This window comes from Euprymna scolopes, chromosome 38 (assembly GCF_053919585.1).
Source record: "Euprymna scolopes isolate OS-2025 chromosome 38, ASM5391958v1, whole genome shotgun sequence".
Classification (NCBI taxonomy): domain Eukaryota; kingdom Metazoa; phylum Mollusca; class Cephalopoda; order Sepiida; family Sepiolidae; genus Euprymna; species Euprymna scolopes.
This window is the reverse complement of record NC_136519.1, coordinates 55458415-55481671: the sequence shown is the minus strand read 5'-3', so window position 1 is coordinate 55481671 and position 23257 is coordinate 55458415. Positions and strand designations below refer to the sequence as shown.

At 32.1% G+C, this 23257-nt stretch overlaps 1 protein-coding gene across 9 annotated transcripts in view; it reads right to left on the bottom strand.

Annotated features, from left to right (window-relative positions):
- Window positions 1-23257, bottom strand: part of LOC145263152 (histone deacetylase 5-like) — a 506934-nt gene that overhangs the window by 60916 nt on the left and 422761 nt on the right. For all 9 annotated transcript variants that reach the window (XM_080120140.1, XM_080120145.1, XM_080120142.1 and 6 more), the window contains 3 exons: window positions 13288-13555; window positions 9607-9740; window positions 7006-7123 (listed from right to left, as the gene is read on the bottom strand). In XM_080120140.1, the coding sequence (XP_079976266.1) occupies window positions 7006-7123; window positions 9607-9740; window positions 13288-13555 (520 nt within the window). The remainder of the gene's footprint in view (window positions 1-7005; window positions 7124-9606; window positions 9741-13287; window positions 13556-23257) is intronic.

Below are 23257 nucleotides of genomic sequence, written 5' to 3'. Positions count from 1 at the left end.
ATCTCCGAACTACATCCCCTCTACGATACTTTAATGTACCCGTTAATGTACCCCTATGGTTCTCCATCTTACAACATCTACATGAAGGCATCCAATGGGCGAAAAGTTACCCAACAGCAATTTTATTCGTACCATTTAATGACTCGGCCTGGAAACTATTTTCTCTGGTACCGAAGGCTATTTCAACAATGGCTGGTGGATGTGTACTGCAAGATTGAAACAGAACGTTTACAGTTCCTGAGGCGTGAGCAACAGACCCTGAGAGCTGACAATTATAGCAACTTGAGAGATTCAATTCTTAGGGAGGATGGGAATCCAGAACAGTTTGGTCAACGAGTTGTACTTCCGGCAACTTATACAGGAGGCCCTCGATACATGTTTGAGCGTCAAAGTGATGCCATGGCATATGTTCGGCGAATGGGCCGAGCCGACCTCTTCATCACGTTCACAACAAATCCAAAGTGGACAGAAATTACAGAAAATTGTCTTCAAGGGCAAGACCCTCAGGATCGTCCAGATATTGTTGCCAGGGTTTTCAGGCAGAAGCTAAAAAAGTTACTTGAATTTATTAAAAAGGGAGGATTTGGCAGGTTGAGGGCTTTCCTGTACAGTATTGAATATCAAAAAAGAGGACTGCCGCATGCACACATCCTCACCTGGCAGGCCCCAGAGGACAAACTTCTACCAGAAAAAATGGATCTCTGCATATCTGCAGAGATCCCTGACAAAGAGGAAGATCCTGATCTTCATGCTAAAGTGATGGCACATATGGTGCATGGACCTTGTGGACCATTTAATCCAAATTGTCCATGTATGATTGACAACAAATGTTCCAAAAAATACCCAAAAGAATTTCTTCAGTGTACCAAGCAAGGCCAAGACTCTTACCCCAAGTACAGGCGAAGAAAATCAGAAGATGGAGGCCAGACTGGTACAATAAGGATGAAGAGAAATGGTCGGTATGTTAATCAAGAAATAACAAACCAGTGGATTGTTCCGTACAACAAGGTCCTCCTTCAGCAGTTCAACGCTCACATTAACGTAGAAATTTGCAGCTCGATCCAAAGCATCAAATATGTCCTCAAATACGTGAATAAAGGATGTGATCAAGCAGTGTTTGAACTACAAAGAACTGATGGAGCAGCTAACCAACAAGGCCAAGTACAAAGTCACATTGTGGATGAGATCCAGCAGTTCCAGAATGCAAGGTATGTCGGCAGTTCAGAGGCAGCCTGGAGGATATTGGAACATCCCATCCATGAACATTTCCCCCCAATTGTACAACTTTCTGTTCATCTTGAAAATGGGCAGCGTGTCATGTTCTCAGCTGATACTGCTCTGGAACGAGCCCAAGGTCCACCGCCTGCCACAACTTTGACAGCATTTTTTCAACTCTGCCATGAGGATGACTTTGCAAGGGGTCTCAAATACGTAGAAGTCCCTGAGTTTTACACTTGGAACAAATCGACAAAGAAATGGATGAGAAGAATGCGTGGGGTACAAGTTGAAGGTACTGAAAATGATGATGTATGGAAGGCACCATGCATTGGGAGAATCTACACGATTAGTCCAAAAGCAGGGGAGTGTTATTTCTTACGCCTGTTGCTCAATGAGGTTGCTGGTCCAACTTCATTTCAAAATTTGCGAGCATACAATGGTCAGGTGTTTGAAACATACAGAGCAGCGTGCCTTGCTCGAGGCCTTCTAGAAAATGACCATCACTTGCATCAAGCAGTAGGAGAGGCAAGTGCCACTCAATCACCTTCAAATTTGCGAAGCCTATTTGTGATAATTTTAACAGTCTGTGAGCCAAGAAATCCTCTTGAGATCTGGATGGCTTTTCGTGATGTAATATCTGAAGACATTCTTCACAGATACAGGCAAGAAGTTAACAATCCAGAAGCAGATTTTAATGAGGACATCTACAATAAAACTCTTTGTCTAATTGAAGAAAAAGTTCTCCTTATGTGCGGTCAACCATTGGCAAGCTATGGATTACCTGCACCAATGCAAGGGAGAGATGAAAGACTCGCGAGAGAGTATCAACGTGAAGTTACTTATAATCTTGAAGAACTTCCCTACAAGCAGAAAATATGCAAGAAAAACTGACCGATTCTCAAAGAGAAGTTTACAATTCATTCATGGCAATGTTGGAAGCACAAGGTGAAATGAACAAAAACATTATGTTTCTTGATGCTCCAGGTGGTACGGGCAAGACTTTTGTAATCAATTTGATCCTTGCAAAGATTAGATCCATGAGAAAGATTGTGCTTGCAACAGCATTCAGTGGCATTGCTGCTACTCTACTACAAGGTGGCCGCACTCTTCACAGCACTTTTAAAGTACCCTTGGATACTCATCGAATGGATCAGCCAGTTTGCAAAATTACTGGTAACTCAGCCTTGGCAAATGTAATTAGAGACACCTCTGCAATCATTGTAGACGAAGCCCCAATGACGCACAAGAGTGCTTATGAAGCAATTGACCGAACACTGCAAGACATCACAGGAAACAAGAATCCCATGGGTGGCATTCCAACCTTATTTTGCGGTGATTTCCGTCAAATCCTCCCAGTGGTTAAAAATGGCACAAGGGCTAACATTGTCAATGCAAGTTTGAAACAATCCTATCTCTGGAGGCACGTTATAGTGAAGAGACTGACTACTAATATGAGAGCCTATATCTCTGATAACACAGCTGCAGCAGACTTCTCAAAATTGCTTCTCCAAATCGGTAATGGTCAGTTTCCTATCACTTCTTCACCTGACACAATTAAGATTCCAACTGCGCTTGGTAAATGTGTCGGTAATCAGAAGCAACTGAAAGACAAAGTGTACCCAGACCTGCAAAACAATGGAAAATCACCGGATTGGCTTGCTGAGAGGGCTATTATTTCGCCATTAAACAGCAATGTGAATCATTTGAACCATTCAATAATGGATGAATTTCCAGGAGACACAAAGCAATACAAGTCAGTTGATTCAGCTACTAATGAATATGAAGCTGTTCACTACCCTGTGGAGTTTTTAAACTCTTTGGAGATATCTGGAATGCCTCCACACATTTTAAATCTCAAAATTGGATCGCCAATCATGATTCTTCGATCCTTGGAACCGCCAAAAACAACAAACGGAACCAGATGTGTTATCACCAGATTGCACACCAATGTACTTGAGGCCACCATTTCCTGTGGTCCCTACAAAGGCGAAACCGTTCTACTGCCAAGGATCCCCTTAGTTCCATCGGACTCAGTACTTCCATTTAAATTCCGGAGACTCCAATTTCCTGTGAAGGTGTGTTTTGCAATGAGCATAAACAAAAGTCAAGGTCAGACATTTAACACCATTGGCGTAGACTTGACATCAGACTGCTTCAGTCACGGTATGTTCTACGTCTCCATCAGCCGGACAGGAAGTTCAGAAAAACTCTGCATTCTGGCTCCAAATCAAAGCAGCAGAAATGTAGTTTACCCTGAGGCTCTTTAGTGAAAAGTTCGAGAAATGGATATGAGGAAAAACTGACATGATCTGATTGTGGTAAGTTTTTAGTATTGAATGTGCAAGATAAAATTTAAGCAAGAGTTGAAAATGACTTCAATGAAAAATTTACTATGTAACATCAAGTAACCTTCCTTTTTGATGAAAATATTTTGTGAAGTTCCTGATTGAATTTCAGTCACTACAAGAGGTAGTTAAAATGTTAATCACCTTATGCAATCGTTGCTCTTACAACATCAACTTACTGGAAAGGTGCCCACAGATTTTGGTACCCGAGTGCGCAACAAAGCTCCGTGCGAAGCATGGGTATCTTTGCTAGTATATATATATATATATATAAATTTAAGTTGGTCAAATTATAAAAAACCTAAATAGCAATGTATGTGACAAAGTTTTTAATTCTGCCTAGTTTTTTTTTTTTTCATTTTCATCCTTACACAATATTCTTTTACAGGAGTATAATTTATTTTGCTTTAGGTTCTTTTTAAAAATGCTTATTCCAAAGAAGATTTGTAATATGATTAAGAAGCCATTTTGACAAACGCAAAGTAGCAAATGGTTTTAGTTGCTACCCTTTTTCTTTCTTTGCTTTGTTGAGATTTGCTTGCTTCATCGTCAGTTTTCACAGGAATGTGTAAACTCAGAATATTTCCCAACCAATAGAAATCGTTTAAAACTCCAAAAAAACAATTCTGTGTGAAATTAACCAAGCCTACAAGACAGTGGTTTGGTCAACTAAAATCAGAGTTCTTCTAAGTAACACCTGTGATGCACTTCACCTCCACTCTCAATGTCAACAACACATATCCTAGAAGACTGAAATGCCCTATGCTGAAATTCCATTAAGCCTGCAGCTATATCTACAGTGAACACAGCTACCTAAAAAGTAAACTCTCTCTTACATACATACACATGCAATGGAACTTTGAAACAAATTTTCTGATATTTTTGTCTACTTCTTATTCAAGAACTTTAAAACTTCAACAAACTTTGATCTTTCAAAGAATATTTTACATCTGTTGTGGAGTTAGCACTTGCTAACTGGTAACTTATTCTTAACACTCATGTTTTGATCTATTTTTTTCATTTACCAATTTAACTACATGTATATTAATTGTTATCCCTTTTCAGGGTACTTTCAAACACATTACCATCACCAAAAATACACCATCTGAAGCCAGGAGCGGCACCACAGAGTTTTAGAATGGAAACATTTAATTCACTTTAACAGAAACACAAACTTATTCCTTAAAAAAAAATAAAGTTTAAACATTTGTTTTGACTATTAAACAATTCAGTGCTTAAAATTAATTGTTTATCATAATAAGAGATATAATATTTTCCATTCAAACTTTCACATGTTTATACTACATGCTATAATGGGTGGTAGATTATTCTTTTTTTACTGCTACATTTTCAACAATACAAGAGGCTGCCTTCCATTATTCATAAAGAATGGATTATATCCTAATTTATCACCATTATCGCCTGTAATATGAACATCAGAATGAAAAATATTATATTTAGTATTAATTTTAAGTGATGTAGTTAATAGTAATGGGTATGTTGCTAGTATATATTTGATGATTTGAGTTCTAGGGCAATGTCCACACGTACACAGCATATCATGGTTATGGGGTCAACAAGTATGTACTAAGATGTAACCTTAACCTGGTAATCAAAAGTGGACATGATACACATGGCTCAGAGGGCTGAAATAGGGGACATAGGCAGTTGATTAGAAATTTTGGAGTGAACTGTGTAGGTAGAAATGACTTAAGATCGATGACAAGCTAAAGTGCCAAATATCCGTAGATCAAGATAACACCCCTCTACCACTGACAGAAGAGAAGGCAATACCAACATGTAAACAAATGAGTTTTTTTTTTTTCTCAATTTGGTTTTACTTTGAGCTGCTGTGAACCATTAATTTCAGATGCCCTGGTCATAGGAGGAATGGAAAACATGAAGTCAGATATGTCATTATTTATGATTGCATTTACTTTATCTTTCATTATTTTCATATTTTCGATAAAAATGCTCTATCTCCAATATCAAGCATATTTCTATCAAGATCGGATTTAATATAAAATAATTATCTTTATATTTCAAAATTATATGTATACAAGTTAGGTATGTGCACACACATATATACATATATATATAAGTGTTGGAATGATTAATTGGAATCAGGAATCGGAAAAATCGGAACTGTTTGAAGTATCAGAAAATTTTGTGCCTATTTACTGATGCTAAAAAGGATTCTTTTGTGTTTGTTATTTGATTTAACACAAAATTCTCCCACTGCTGATAGTAATGATAAATATTTAATATGGAGTCATCCCATCACTAATAAATAAATAAATATATATATATATATAGGATTCACTTCCAAACTAATTAACCAGTCATTTTGAAACAACCGTTAAATGTAAAGGGGTCATAGTAGGGATTAGTTTTAGTTTTATGCGAAAAAGGGCAAAAAGAGTCAAAGCCCTTCATGAAAATTCTAATGCATCCGATTTTTGTAAAATCTTACTAATAAGTATTAGAGATCAATTAATAAATATTTCTCAAATTTCAGTTTCTTTAGAATATTTTAATGTTTTTTATGGGACATAACATGGAAAACATAACATCTCATTTGAAAATTCAAATATTTTATATTTGCATTAAATTTGATCAATAGTCATTATTACACATCAATTATGTAAGATTTCCATGAATTTTAGTTTCTTCTTAAGACCCCTTAAGGTTAAGCAATAAATTTTAGATATTTTCTAAAATCAAAGTCCTGTAATGCATTTTCATCAAAATTGGAATAAGGATGCTAGACATAAAGTCTAGTAGCATTATATTTTGAATTTAATCTTTGCAGAGTGGGGCATGAAAGTGGTGTGAAGCTTTTCTAATCAAGGAATTTTATCTATCCTTGGTATTCTATTGGCATTTTTGGTAATCTATATAATTATAAAACTCTTGACTGTCCAGGTATCCTTCTTTGCTTACATTATTGAATCTTGTCTTCGATGATCGAGCAATTCCATCTTTTCAAAAAGGAATGATAGGTGAAAATAAATATATATTTATATATAGATATATATGAGCGTGGCTTATAAGCTAAGGAATAAGGGTGGAGAGTTGTATGTTTTGGTTTCGATTCTAGCTGATGGCACCCAAGTCATATATATATTTTTAGTTTTGATCTCACTACTAAATATTAGGTTCAATGTAATAATCGATAAATAATTGCCTCTATAATAATAAATATGTAATATGCATGAATTAAAATATTAAAGTGTATCTTATGACCGGACAATGCCGGGTGGCCTGCTAGTTTTATATCTCATATATATATATATATATGAGATATATATATATATATCTCATATATATATATATATATATTTGAGAGAAAAGGAAAGAGTGAAGGAGAGAGAGAGAAATCCTCGTAACAATATGAACACTTTAAGTAGAAAAATAAAACAATCTTTGCTTTCTAACTCACTTAGAATCTTTGGGTCCAACTTTTGTCGATTGAAATTATTTGATCCATACAATAATGTATAATTTTCTGTATGACAACTCTGTAATTCTTCTAACGTGGCTTTCCGTGATTTCACACGCTGAAAAACAAAAATAATTATTAAATAATGGAGGAATAATTTTTTTTAATGAATTCATGTAAAATGAAATGATTTGAAATAGAAATCATACAGATTATTAGAGGTTAAAACAAAATGCTGCAAATTGTCAATTACACTATTTGTGCCATTAATCCAACAGGCTGGGAATCCATGGTGGAAGAAACCAGTTGCTGAGAAGAAAGGAATGCTCCAAGAGGAATGAGGATAGGAGAGAGAGCATAAATGGTAGAAGGTTGCAACAGATTTTGATTAAATCCAAAAATTCAGTTCCCAAAATTAAGATGACAGCAGTGGACTCTGTTTAGTTAAAATATGAACGGAAGTCAGTAAGCATGAAACAAAATACAAAACCATATAGAAACGATTCTTGTTTTTTTTATTAAAAAATACAAAAATAATAAACTTATTTTTTACCTTTTTATAAATATTTTTTTATTATTTAAAATATATTCATATGGTTTAATTGGAATTCATTATCGAGATGAGTATTATTTATTGATTTATTTATTGCAAACTATTATCCTCATCTTTTGTAGTTATTGTTTCACAACGTTTCAGCCAACTATTCCTCTGGTGACCGTGGTGATAGGAACTTAGAATCTCCTAACTGCATTCTCAGCAATTACTGCTATGCATGGTGGTTGTTGTTGTCTACGATGTTTTGGCCAAGTAAGCCTCTGGCCGGCTTTGGGTAGGATTGAAACTGCTATCTTCAAACAATTCTCACCTGGAACCATAGTGATTCAACGTGTGTATCCACTGCACCATGGGCCCTGAAGGGCGATCAAGGTGAGACAACAACAACTATGGATGGCAGTAATTGCTGAGAATGCTGTTAGGAGATTCGAAGTTCCTATCCCATCGCGGTACCACCTTACGAAGACCAGAGGAATAGTTGGCCGAAACGTCATCAAACAACAACTAAGAAAGATGAAGATAATAGTCCGCAATAAATAAATTAATAATCATATGGAAATATTTTATTTAAAAAAAATAATTTAAACTTTCATAGTTTATATTTATATGAACAATTTAAAAAAAAAAAATTTAACATCTATTCATATGAAAATAATTTTTAAAATTATTTTTTTTACATTTCTAAAATATTTTCTTTAATATATATTTTTTAATTCTTAGAATGCCTTTCACAAATTTTATCACATAATTTTGTCATAAATAAAGTACCATAAAACTACCTTCAACTGAATTAAAAACTTCCTTAACACATAAATAATAAAAAATCTCATTTTATTTTATTGTTTCGTGATAACATAAGTGTTAAAACAACAAAAAACAATTTATAGAAATACAAAAATTAAGTTTTTTTTTTATTGTTTCATGATAGTACAAAGTGTTGAAAAGAAAAGTTTTGAAATAAAATATTTTCATATGGTTTCGTATTTCATCTCACGTTTAGTGAATTCTTGTCTGTTCCGTATTTTAATGAAACCGTGCCCACTTCCCGCATCTTAACTTTGGGAGCTGAATTTTTTTTATTTAACCCAGATTTCTTTGAATCAGAAATCACCTACATTTGTAGAATTTGCAACAGAGCCTGCCGATCCAGGATAGGTTTGCACAGTCACAGCAAATGCTGCGATTCACCAATGGACTAATATGAAGTGCAAAACTATTGTCTCTTTGTAAAATGAACACTTAAAAACACTTTGAAAATTTAATAATTTCAAAAAATGGAAAATGATGGGATGGGGGGGGGGTTAATAATATTATATTGTTGTGAGCTTCTGTATAATACGGAGGGTTATATATATAATGTATTTATTGTTGTGTATATATTTGATCGTCTAGATATGAATGTGTATATTGATTGTTTAGTGATTGTTTAAATAGGACATTGGGGTTTTACATTGGCCAATGGGAAAACATACCTGGTTGATCTTGATTTGGTAAAGCTACAAACAAAGATTTGTATGACACGAAGCCTTGCTGGTATATACAGCAGCTTTATTTTGGATGTTTCCCCCCATTGGAAAGCTATAACACTGGTCTTAGTGTTTTACTATTGGCATTTCTCTCTACTTGGAGCCATTACTGTCCACCACCGTCCTTCTTTCTCTGACTACCGACTGCATCTACTAACTCACTGACTCCCAACTCTTGACTAACTGATATGTGTCTTTCAAGCTCCCTTGTTATGTCATTAACTTCACATGACCAAAGACATAAATCGAATGATCTACCTTCATCACATTTTGTTTATGTTCTAACATTCTTTTCTATTAAAACATATTTGTTTTTATTTATCTAAAATTTTGTCTTATTGTTTATAGAATCTAGTCAAGTTAAATTCCTAAAACCTCATTTAACCATATTTGTCCATGAATTGAATTCTTCTCTTTAAAACAAATTTAATTCAATGTACACGATTATAATAATAATCTTCTGGCTCAGATAATTTGACAATACCCCGGGTGTGCTAATATGCAACAATAAACACTTACCTCACAACGTGCCACAAGTCCTCTTTCTTGAAGCCGGGACCAGATGCTCTGTAAACGACCCGCATGTTCAGGGTGGGCTGCATTGTTTCCACATGAACATTGGTGTTTCAGCATTATCGTATCATAAGCCAAACCTGATATTGATGAAAAGCATATTTCTTTAAATAGACTACAAAAAGCAAACATATTACACATGTTTTAATAAATTGCTAAAGAAAAGGTTTCCATTGAGATATGTTTGCTTAATCTGGGAAGATCTTAGAAAAAAAAAATAGGGCTATTTCAAGCATAACAGACCAACAAAAATGCTATTTCAAACTTGAATGCAACAGACTAAAAATGTTATTTGCAACTTGAGCAGGATAGACCAACAAAAAAGGTATTTTAAACTTGAACATGATAAACAAAAATGCTGCTTCAAACTTAAGTGTGACAAGCCAACTAACAGGATAACAACAGCATTAGTGGTACTTTGGCCAGACATAAAACCAAACTGCATTTCGTCCATATTTATCCAACGTTTTATTTGTTTCTCAATTTTTTTCTCAATCATTTTCAAGTCATGATTTATCAATTTTAAGCTTCTGTAAATAGCTCCATCTTTACCTATGCAACAATTCAAAACAGTACTAAAATCACATTCTTCAAAAAAACAACAAAAAAACTTTTATCATTTGATTTGTCAAATCTGATCATCTCAGTGTTTATTTCACTCGCAGCCTTCAATATTTCTGCAACAATGCCTGAGAGTCCTGCATCCTTTACCCTTCTTCATCTCCATCCATAGAGTTATTTGTTTAAAAATTCTTATAACTGCTTCTGAAATTTCTAGACTATCTCATTCCCACAAAAAGTCTATTCAACAATTTCTCATAATAGCATCATCTGTTATATGTTCATTTATTGCTAATACTCCTTTGTCATTTCAAATACATTTATATCAGATCTACCTCTGTGTTCCATGTTTAAAAAGGATGTGTTCTCTATGGTATCAAACCTGACGGAACGGTTAATTGTAGGTATGGACCATTTCATACCCTCAAAAAAATTCCAGCAAAAACCTAACAGCCAGCCATGGTTCTCTCCAGAATGTACTGCTGCCATTGCGCACAAAAATCACTTTTTCCATTGCTTCCAACATAATAGATGTACTGAGACTAAAGCCGCTTTCAGGACTGCCAGCAATCACTGTAAAAAAGTAATAAAGAACACAAGAGAGTTGTATGCTCAGTCCGTTAAGTCCAAAGTAGCTGAGCAGCGGCTTGGTTCCGACCAATTTTGGCAAATAGCAAACAGGATCCTGAACAGAAGCATGTGCTCTATCCCAACTATCATAATTGGACCTGAGGTAATCTCGTCAGCATTAGACAAAGCCAAGTTCTTTGCCAAGAACTTTGCAGCTAATTCTACCCTTTGCGACCAAGGCTGCCAACCTCCAATATTTCCTCCTGTATCAGAAAACATGCTATGTGATATACAAATATCTGTATGTGATGTTGCCAAGCTAACCAAGAACCTTGATTCCAGTAAAGCAACCGGCCCTGACGGTATTCCGATTATAGTATTCAAAAGACTTCAACCAGAACTAGCAGCTATCCTTACAAAACTTTAAACGTTGTCTTGAGGAGAATTGCTTCCCATCACCCTGGAAAATCTCATCAGTATGTCCTGTATTTAAGAATTCAGGTGATCGCTCATCTCTCTTTCAGTACAGGCCAATAAGTCTCCTGTGCATCATGAGTAAGTTGCTGGAATCTGTTAAATAGAGAAGTAATTAACCATCTCAGCAAAAATAACCTTCTTAGTGACACGCAATATGGTTTCCATTCTGCTAGATCTACAGAAGATGTGCTTACAGTTATATCTCATAGGATTAACGAATCTCTCGATGGAGGCTACCTTTCCAGGGCAATTGCTCTTGACATATCAAAGGCCTTTGATAGAGTATGGCATAAAGGTTTATTTCACAAAATCTCCAGCTACGGTATAGCTGGAAATGTCTTCTCAATTATTAAATCATTTCTCTCCGATAGGTTCATAAGAGTAGTGGTTGAGGGGCAGAAATCAGAAGCTCACAGTATTAATGCTAGAGTCCCTCAGGGGTCCATCCTGGGCCCAACTCTCTTCCTGATCTACATTAATGATTTTCCAAATCACATCCTTACATCATTCGTAGACACTTATGCTGATGACACTACTATCTATGGTAGTACATCTAAGACCGTAAATGACCAACTTCTCTCTGATTCTCTCTCCTCTGATCTTGAGCAAGTGGTACAATGGAGAAAGGGGTGGCTTGACTTTTAATGCATCTAAAACCAAGCTTTTATCTTTACATCATCAATGCTCTGATCCCGATCTGGCATCAATTGAAATGAATGGCTCTCGTCTTGGGGAGGCCTCATGTTTTGACAAGCTTCTGGCCTTGACCTTTACTCCTGATCTTAAATGGAACACATACATTAAATCTGTCTAATGTAAACAAGTTTTTGATGAGCCGTTCCATATAAGTTAACAAATTTACCGAATCTCCATTACTAATGGTTGCTATATTGTCCAATTTCTACTGTACACGCTTTAACCTTTATCCTCGAGTGGCCCCTTGGCCTTGATAAGTGGTGATGCCTCTCTCTCTCTATATATATATATATATATATAAAAAAAAAAAAAGTAAAAATAAAAAATAATCATATTTGTCTTTGCCAACTATTTAACAAGCCCAAATACCTCATTTTTCTGGTAATCCTTTTGTAGTATATTTGAAAATGTTGCTTGCTCAGCCTCCATCTTGGCTCTGTAGATTGCCCTTTTTGCTTTCCTTTGTTTTGTCAGTCTTGATATTTTAATTGGATATATCAGCCATGTGAGTAAATATTGGTAAAAAAAAGCTGAAATTGCGATGAATTTCTCAATTTGAGAGACCACACTCTCATGCACGTAGGGAGAAAGCAGTAACCCCCCCCCCCCAAAAAAAAAACAACTTGGATGATCAAACACTAGTAATAAGTAGTAAAAACACGTTTAAAAATAAATTGAAAAAAATGTTTACTTTGTGAAATTTTAATCTTGGTAAAAAATAAAATGTGCAAATTTACAAATGAGTTAATCAAAAGTTGCATTCATTTTAATATACTCATAGTGTTTCTCATCTTTCGACTGACAATCATTCTATATCATTAACCCTTATTCTTGAGAGAGATTCTTGGTTTTAAGTGGCAATTCAATAGTAAAAAAAAAAGGAAAAAAGGAGAAAGGGGAAAAAGGAGAAAGGGGAAAAAGGAGAAAGGGGAAAAAGGAGAAAGGGGAAAAAGGAGAAAGGGGAAAAAGGAGAAAGGGGAAAAAGGAGAAAGGGGAAAAAGGAGAAAGGGGAAAAAGGAGAAAGGGGGAAAAGGAGAAAGGGGGAAAAGGAGAAAGGGGAAAAAGGAGAAAGGGGAAAAAGGAGAAAGGGGAAAAAGGAGAAAGGGGGAAAAGGAGAAAGGGGGAAAAGGAGAAAGGGGGAAAAGGAGAAAGAAAAAAGACAAGGGATAGGAAAAAAGACAAGGGAAAAGACAAAAAGGAAAAGACTAAAAGAAAAGAAGAAAAAAAAAGAAAAAAGAAAAGTCTGATATATAATGATACAGAATTGGTGGGAGCTCAATCCACTGAATCAACCATGAATAAGGAAGGGTCTTATGTACTAACCTGTGGTAAATTTATAACGAACAGGAGCTGTGTCCTGGGTCTGCTGGGGAGGCATTGAAAAAGTAACCAACGGACTGGACTGGGTTCTGGATAAAGGACGGTGATGTGATGTTCTATGTCGGATTTTTAAATGTGAATCTCGTTGGCCACTAATAAATGTTTCTCTTTCACGGTTATTCTGGTCGAGCTCACTAACTTGTTCATCCATTTTAGTATCCTTAATGACAACAACATCCGCATCATCGTGCTGTCTAGAATCCTTCATTTCCTGGCAAAGATGAAGTTGGAAAATAAAAACATGTATATATGTCGAAAAATGAGGGAAAATGTTCAACAATATGAATAGTGACTAGAAAATCTTATGTGAAAATAGGCTAAATAGTCAGTTCATCATATTTTCAAGATATTTGTAAAAGTCAAAAGAAAAATAGATTTTATTAAAATGAAGATAACTTCACAAATAAGGTAAAATTACTGAGAGAAAGAAGGGAAAAAATGATAAAGAAATTGCCAAATGGATTCATCCATTTTTTTCTTTTTGCTTTTTCCCTGTGTTGTAAAGTGGTGTGAGTGGTGAGACACAAATATGAAGAAATAATTGGATGAAAATGAGTTTGTGTTTTTACAACCAAAAGAATTACTATGAGGATTTAATTATCCGTCATTAAGCTGATTTCAGTAGGAGCTTTCATTTGGAATTTCCCTTTTTGGTATGTTGTCTGACCTATTCAGGAACAGTCAAATCTTCTTCAATATATCCCATTAAGGACAGATAAATTTAGCTCCAAAATATCTTTTGGCAAGGGACATAACTTTAAAGAACAAAAAAGTATTATAAATGACTTAGTTATCCACTTAACAGCCTGATACTCCATATTTATTTCTAATGTCTTCATTTTAATAAAATCTTCTTCCTTTTTACTTTTACATATCTTCACCCAACACATGCCAGGATGTAAAATGGATACCCGACAAAATATGATGATGACCTCTGAATAAGATATAAACTATATCAAAACACCACATAAACCGAATAAATTCTATTTCACCCAACATTTTCCAGTCAATAACATTTCTTATAATATACAAGCATAATAAATACATGGTTTAATATTAAATGCACGCAAATGTTATTTCTCTGAAAGAGGGAACCATGTAGATATTTTTATTATTATTATTATTATTAAGGACCTAAGCAGCAATAGTGGTTTTGATTGCCAATGAATAACAGTCACTATTTTAAACATCCTTTTAGTTGGAATAAGTGTTGGGTTGGGTTTGTAAGAGAAAGACAGCATTTTAAATATGTTTTGGAAAGCAAAGTATTGTACCACTTATTATTATGATAGACAAAAATATTAAAATATAAATAGTTCAGAATTCAATTTAAGCAAATCTAATTGTTTATCTGAGAATTATGAAAGATGAGACGATGATTTTTTTTATTAATGACATAAGCAGCAACAACTAGTTATCAACTAAAACAGTCTACAATTTAAAAACTTTCTAGATGGATTAAGTATTTCTTGAAAGGAACTTAATCAATTTACATTAATTTGTTGCAAAGAATATGATAAAAGCCAGAGAAAAATAAACTTTGGCTAGGCAGAATAAAACATGGATTTGTTAGGTGCAATACTATAGTGGTTTAAAACATCTAATTGACATTTACTTATATATAAAATATGTTAGCAAGTACAAAAGTTGAAAAGAATTGATAAAAAGATTTTAGTGCATTATTTATTATTACAGAGATGTAACACTAGAATTTAAATGCAACTGAACGTAAAAGCAAAATTATGTTGAATGAAACTCTTTATAATGTTCATAAAAAGTTCAGAGAATAAACAAATTTGTCATACAATGAAGGTTGCCAGCAGCAAATGTAAATAAAAAGATGATCGAGCATAACTGAAGACTTTAAAGCAGTCATTTGTGTAGATATCAGCATAAACAAAAGGTTATAGTCAGCTAACATACTACCTAACTTCCAGTGTAGTGTGACCGGAAACAGTGACAAGGCAAATCACTTCCTTCACCTTTATTGTTCTTCAGTATGTCTACTGTGAAGCGATTTATTGAAATAAAATAGAAAAGGAGATTATTGAAAAGTATACAATAAAAAATAACACAATTAGCCTTTTTCAATAGTACATCTACAAGAATTCTTATGGTGGCAGAAAATTAAAGCCAATTATTTTGAGACTATTATGTATTGGATACATTTTTTTATGTTTGAAATTTTCATTAATTTTATTTTTATACTTTCATAAATATATATAATACATATATAAATTCAAATAAAAATTAAGAAAAAAAAACTTATTTTTAGAATTTCATAAACATTTTTTATAAAATAAAAACTTATTTTAATTTTGTTATGAAAAGTGTAAATAAAGACTAATTGTTTTATTTTTATCTTTATAATTTTATTAATTTTTATTGCATACTTTTCAATAATGTCCTTTTCTGATATTTCAATAAATTGCTCACAATAGAAATACTGAAGAACAATAAAAGTTAAGGAACTGATTTGCTTTCTCACCGCTTTCGATAATGCTCCGCAGAAAATTAGGAAGTATGTTAACTGACTATAATCAAACAAAACAAGTAAATGTTGATCAACTTTTGAATAAGAAAATCTGTTGAGAATTAAAATTACCGTATTTATTTCTTGGTTTATTTTGATAAAATTTGGATGTAAAAAAATTAAATTTTTTCTCTTTATAAATGTACTAGACTTTTTAGCTTATTAAAAATGGGAAAAAGTTATAGCCTGTTGACTTAGAATGAATGATTTATGCCAAACTAATGGTTGAATATGGTTACATTTGTGCTCATTTTGCATTAAATACTAATCCCTAACTGCATAGAACAGATACCATAATACTTAGTTCGCTGGACCTCATCATAAAGATCCATACAAAATTTCAGCCAGATGAGCCCAGTAGTTTGAGAGAAAGTGAAAATAAATGTGGTATTGTAGTGACTAATCATTATTAATTCCTTTTAATCTGTTACTTTGCATCAAGCGTAAAATAGAATGGGCAGAGAGACTAAGAGAAATATAATAAAGACAAGTTTTTCTCATGTCATTAATAATTCTGTTTTCTTTTGAGCTAATATAAGTTAGTTTACTATTTTCAGTGATGCTGATGTTTTTCAACTTAATGTGCAGGATATTGAATTTGGAAATGCTTTAGAAAAACTTTTGTTAATTTACCTTTATGTATCACAAATCTGTTTATAGTGCAAAAATGGATAAATATAGTAAAATTTTCTTTAATTTCAAATTGCGATAAATTACTTTGTGGGTTATTTTGGTGAAATTTGGATGTAAATAAAATTTAATCCTTTCTCTTCATAAATAAGGTTTTTCTCTTGTATATATCTAATAATTTTTTTATTACCCTACCTCAAATTAGATGACTATTTTTTAATGATCGTTGATTTATTTTTAATGATTTTTTTTTTCAACTTAATATGCATAATACTGTATGTCTACACATATAAAAAGTTTAATCTTAAACGAAAATGGCCATGCATAAATATGGTGGACTTAATAGAGTTTTGTGTTATTTTTCACCAAGAAAATCAAAGTTGAATAAAACTTACTCATAAAATTTAGTTTGTTTTTACATGGTTTAAATCTGAGTTTTTCTTTTCCATTGATTTTTCTATGATTAAAAACAAAATCTAACTTGATCTTTTACGAATCTTCTATGAATCATATTATGAAAATACAATGTGTTAGCTGTTGAAACAAATCTTATATAAACAGTAAAAATTGCCATTGTTATTTTTGCACATTTTTTTTCATGTTTAGTTACATAATTCATTATGATTAATTTTCATTAACCACAGCATGTTATTGTAAGGATTTTTCACTTGTTCAAAACCCACATTTTTAGTTAAACATGGCGAAAATTTAATTCTGGAGCAATAACAAACAAGATAGAAAATTTTCTAATTTTCAACCAAATTTGAACAATTATAATTCAGTGGCTAATTTTGTTACCAAAATAAATTTGATACCATTGTGGTTTCTGTTTGGTAAAGATCTATGTAGCCACAATAAAAGTTTTTAAGATATAAATGAAAATAAAATATTGGTTTGAAAAGAATTTATTCAAAATTCATTCATCATTGGATAGAATTGTTTAGATTTCTCCAAGCTTTCCATTGTTAACGAGACATTTTTACATTTTTATTTATGCTTTTTTTTGTTTATATTTCAATCCATTTAAAACTTTTAATAACAAATCCACTCAGTTTAATAACTTTTCTTTCATTTTTTTTGTAAATTGTTTTTCCTTCAATTCTTAATCTCTTCAAATATTATTTTTTTATTATTCATTCAGAATGAAAGATGTGTATTTGTGTTATTCTCACATTCTATTTAATCCATAGATGGGGCCCTCACAGGTACTATCACTTCAAGACAAAATGAACATGGAAGCAATGACAACTAAGTGATTCCACACTCTTACAAATCCTTAAATTAGAGGCCTCATCATCAGATACTGTTTAACGTCATTCCCATGACATTTTCTATATTTATTGTATTTGTATTCATCCCTGGTATTATTATTATTATTATTATTATTGTACCCAGGCAATGTCGACTAACCCTGCTAGTTAAAAATGAAAGAACAAAATGATTTCAGTTTTTTAAAGAAAAGAACTTAAGAGCAAGCAATTTATTATGAAATGGCAAAAGCAATTATTTAGTAAATTAAATGCATAAAAAACAGGTAGATAAAAAAAAACAGTGTATGAATGCAGTTAATTTATTACAAGTATTTGGATGGGTTAATAGAACAGGACATTTTGCACAGAAAGTGCAGACTGTCATCATGATCAAAAACTAATTTAAAAAAAAAAGAAGAAAAAAAAAAGGAGTATCCGTTAGCAACAACGTCAGAGTGAAATATTCAACACCATGACAATCATTCAGTGAAAAATGGTACATTTGGAAACGGCAATAAATAGAACAGATTAAACAAGAAATAACAAAATCATTTAATATTGAGAGTTTGTTTTGCTAACAAGTCACCAATCATTAAGGCTGAGAAACCTCTCAAGAATAAAGGTTTATATTTTGTGTCAGGTGGATGGTTAGACTAACACCTTAAGAATTGCAGACAATAGATTGGATCTGGACAAAATTTAATTACTTAAGAGAATGTGTCAAGAACTTGTTAACATTTGATTTGAAAAACAACATGATGTATTGGGAAGCAGCCACATGGCATTACATTCCACGGACAGAGATTTTGAGAAAAAAAAAAAAAAATGCTTATGAAAATTCTGCTTAGCTTCATGTATTCAGAAGAAAAATTCCTTACAGTGGTTGTAGCTAAATGAGTTTTGACTGAATGTTTTATAGGGAGAATCAGAGACTGGGAGTCAGTAAATTATGTATCATGAAAATAACTATAGAGTAGAGTGAGACTACCAAGATCACTGGTGTGAGAAGGATGAAAGGAAATCTAGCCTAGATTTCAAAGTCAATTCTGCATTTTTTCTAGGAAAAAAAGAGTGCTATGGGCGGCATCTTGCATGTTTATTATTTGGTTTTATGGCATGTTAATCATTGTTTGGTCATTTCATGCCTAAACTACACATTTTTTTGTATACCAATTAATGTTGTGATGATTAATCAGAATTGGGAATTAGAAATATCGGAACTTTTAGAGTTATCGGAAAAAACTGTGCATATTTTCCGATGCCAAAAATGATTCTTTTGTCTTTTTTATTTGATTTTCAGTAAAGCAAAATCTTTCACTGCTGGTCATAATAATAAAATAATATTTATTGATTTTAAAATACCGGTAAACCTAAAATCTATAGATCATCTCCAACAAGTGTAGTTTTACACTTGAGAAAATATCTGCACATTTAATGCATTTTTATGGTGATCAGGAAAAAATAACTATTGTTAAATATTTAGAGATTTCTAAGAAATTGGAATCAGAATCAGTAATAGTATTGGAATCAGGAATTTAGTATGGAATCATCTTATCACTAACATCAATGATTGTTAGGCACATATTTTGTAAATAAAGTCTATAAATAATAGATTGTATTTAAGCCCTAAGTGGGACTAATATTCTAAAACTCCTGATCAAAATGAACTTGAGACTCATACTCAGCAAAACTCCCAAATTGAGGCATCATCATCAGATATAAATTTCATGTCATACTCGAGAAAATATTTCAACCATATATGGGATTTTGACTGGTACTACCACAGGGTTGCTAGCCAAATCTGAAACTAACTATTTTTTTCATTTCCCTCCTAGTGAGAAGATGTGATACAAGGTCGGAAAGTAGGGATTGAAAAGCCAGTGCCCAAAAGGTGGAGTATATTAACCCAGAAAAATGCCTGAGCAACCCTGTTGATATTAAGACTTCATAACATTAAGCTTTTATTAGGTCAGCTTTATTTTATATTTCTTTAAGAAAAAAATTTGGTGATATTTTAAATTAACACTCTTAGTATTAGACATACATTAAGAAATTATGGATTGGACGGGAAACAGGAATAGTCACATAATAATCACTAACTAGATTATTCCCAGGAGTTTCCAAGATAATTTAATGTTTTTCCTCTCGATTTCAGGACTTTCACTGTCATGACTTGTGTAGCGAAGTAGGCATTTGGACCATAGTGCGCATGTTCAGCTTTTCATATTTCTGCATAGCCTTATTTTGTAATCTATTGCAAATAGGTCTGGTCAAGATACCAATGTAAACAGATGTGGCTTTCCTTGCTTGCTTCTTGACTAAAGATCTGAAATAAGTTCCTTTTCTTTTAATACATGCTGACCAAACTGCTGGCTTATATTTAACAATATATATATATATTTTGTACGTCTTTCTAAATGGAATTGTTGACCATTTTCTTCATTATATCAAGCACAACAGGTGAATATAGATGCTCCTACAAAACAGCTCTTATCTCCAACAAGCATTCCAACTTCAACTATCTACAGACTCGTTTTGGACAAATATGCACAACAAATCATTCGCAATGTTAAATTACTCTAGTATATTATTTCTTCCACAATCTGCTTTATTCATTGCAGTTCCCAAATGTACCATTTTCCATTATTAAAGATGTATGTTGTCATGGATAATGAACTTTTTGTCATTGTTGCTAATGGATTCCACTTTTTGGAAAACTTTGGTATTTACAGTTTCTGCACAATAATATTCTCAATCCAAACAAGCTTTACCAAGAAAAAAACACAAGAGTTATGAAATGTTACTTAGCTTACAATAAAATAGAGACAAACATAGACCACTATTTATAATTGTCTATGAAAAGTTCTAAAATAAGGGAGGAAACTCATGATAACTCATTGCAGTTATGTCAAAAACAAAAAACTTAAATTCTTTCGCATATTTGAAGACTGGCCGAGAAAAACAGAAATGATTTTAGGTTGTATAATTTAGAAGAATTATTTGACATGCAAAGTTAGTTTGGTTATTAACACAAGAAACAGAAATATAACAAGATCAGAAATTGACATGGCAGTCAAACTTGCAATTTTATTGCTAAAAAATTCTGTTTTTACATGTGGCTACATCATCATATATATATATATATATATATATATATATATATATATATATATATAAATTTTTCTAGGAAATTAAGCTACATTACAAAAAACATAGTTGTTCTAGTATGATTTTGAAAAATACTCAAAGCTTCTTTAAAGTATATATACATTATATAAAATGGATACCATATATTAGTTTAATCTTTCATTGATACCTTCAACTTCACAAAAACATTGGAAACTCAACCTGCAGAGTTTAAGATAGAAAACTGTAATAATTTCTCAGCAAATATCTATTGAAATGTTGACTGATGAACTGGTCACATTTGGTATCTTTAACCCTGCAGGTTGAGTTTACAGTATTTCTGTAAAACCAAAAGGTACCAATGGAAGATCAAACTGATGTATAGTGTTTATTGAAAAAAAAATATGTGTATATATGCTCTTGCAAAAGTATTTGAGCACTCTTGTTATGTCTCCTATAACACTTAATTACACACTAATATATATATATATATATATATATATATTAGTTTAATAATAACAAAAATAAACTTCTCAAAAATGGTCATTCAGACAATCTCAAGACAGCAGACTTTTGTAAATAAAAACGGTTCGATATATCTTCAGATAATGCTTTATGATAAATATATTTTTGTTAGTTGTTATATTTTTACGGGGGGGGGGGGGTGTTCTGAATGAACACTTTAAACAGGTTTCTGTGTCAATTTTTCTGACTAATTTGTTTTCATGCTTATCAACAATCACTTTCATTTTTATTAGAAATTTAATTTTCTTTATAAAAATCCCTTATATATATATATATATATATATATATATGATAAAATTACTATTATTTAAATTATTTTTAACATTGGCAGATCGTCTTTGCGTCTTTTGGGGGAGCATTTGTGTGAAAATCTTAAATCAGAATTGTGTAAAACCAAAAGCAAATTATAAATGAAGGAATTTGTGTCTGCACTCAAGTCATTCAATATATGTTCTGGTTTTCTTCAAATGAGAATTCTCTAACATATTTTCAGTTTTTTAAAAAACAAATCAAATATATTTTTAAAAAAACAGTTATCAGCTGAATAAAAGCTATTTAAAAATATATATTTTTGTTTTTCAATTTAAAAATATAAACTCAATTAAAAATATATTTTAGTTTCAATTTAAAAATATATTTAGTTTCAATTTAAAAATATATTTAGTTTTACTTTCAAAATATCAGCGCATAAAAAAGGCAATTGTAAAAGTTTGTTTTCATGGTTAGTTGGATGCTTTATTCAAGAGAAATGAAAAGACTAAAAGAATTGAAAGATCTTTTTTCTTTCTCAGAGATCATCAGTCAAGAGGTGGTGGGTTTCATGAAGGTCAAGCCCAAGAAGAATTTGGCAATGTGTTAAGCAAATAAGCAGGTTATAATTTAGCGTATGTTAAAAATGTGTAAGGCAAAAGAATAAAAAACAAAACAAAACAAAAAATGAATGAAAAAAAAAAAAAAACTTTAAAAATGTGTAAGAAAAAAAAATTGTAGAAGAAATAGTCCACTTGATGACTTTTTTTTTTTTTAATTTTTTTTTTTAAATCAAAAATAGACAAGCAGTGTGTATCCAAAAACTTATCCATTATATTTTAGGTAGGATGTTGTTTTGGGTGGGGTGGTGGAAGAATTAATAATTTATTTTCACCATTTTTTAAAAATTATTATAAGATCAAACAGTTTTTTTTTTTTAATTGGAATATTTTTTGTTTGAAATTACTTTTTAAATAGTTTATATTGAAAGTATTTTTAAATACTTTATTTTACTCTTTAAATAGTCTTATAATCATTTTTTATAAATAGAAATTTAATAAAATTGAAATATATTAAGCATCACAATAATAATGTATATTACAATGAATATTCCCGAAGAAATTGTTTTATTTGATGACAGAGAAATTATTGTACATGACTGGAAATTTTCTGGACGAGACCTTTGTATTGCGTGAAAATTGATTTTGCAAAGACTTTAAATTCGTTTCACGATTTGTATGGATTGTGGGAAGCATTAAGTCCCACAAATCTAAGCAGTCAAAAATGATGAAGGACTGTTTTTTGATAAACAGAGATTGGCAATTTCTCATTTCAAAACTGGAAGCTGTCATCAAGTAGACGGTTTCTCTTTTACAAAAAAAAAAAAAAAAAAAATATTAACTAATGCCGAAAGCCCACCCCCAACTTTTTTTAATTTGTAACGCAAAAGAAAACCTTTTAAAAGATTTAAGTTAAACATGTGATGAGGGAGGATTGTTGAAAGAATTCACCCGTATCTCTTTATAAGGCATGTCATGAATAAAATATTACATTTTCCTCAAACAGAAATGTAATTTAAAAATCACAATACTGCTGCAGT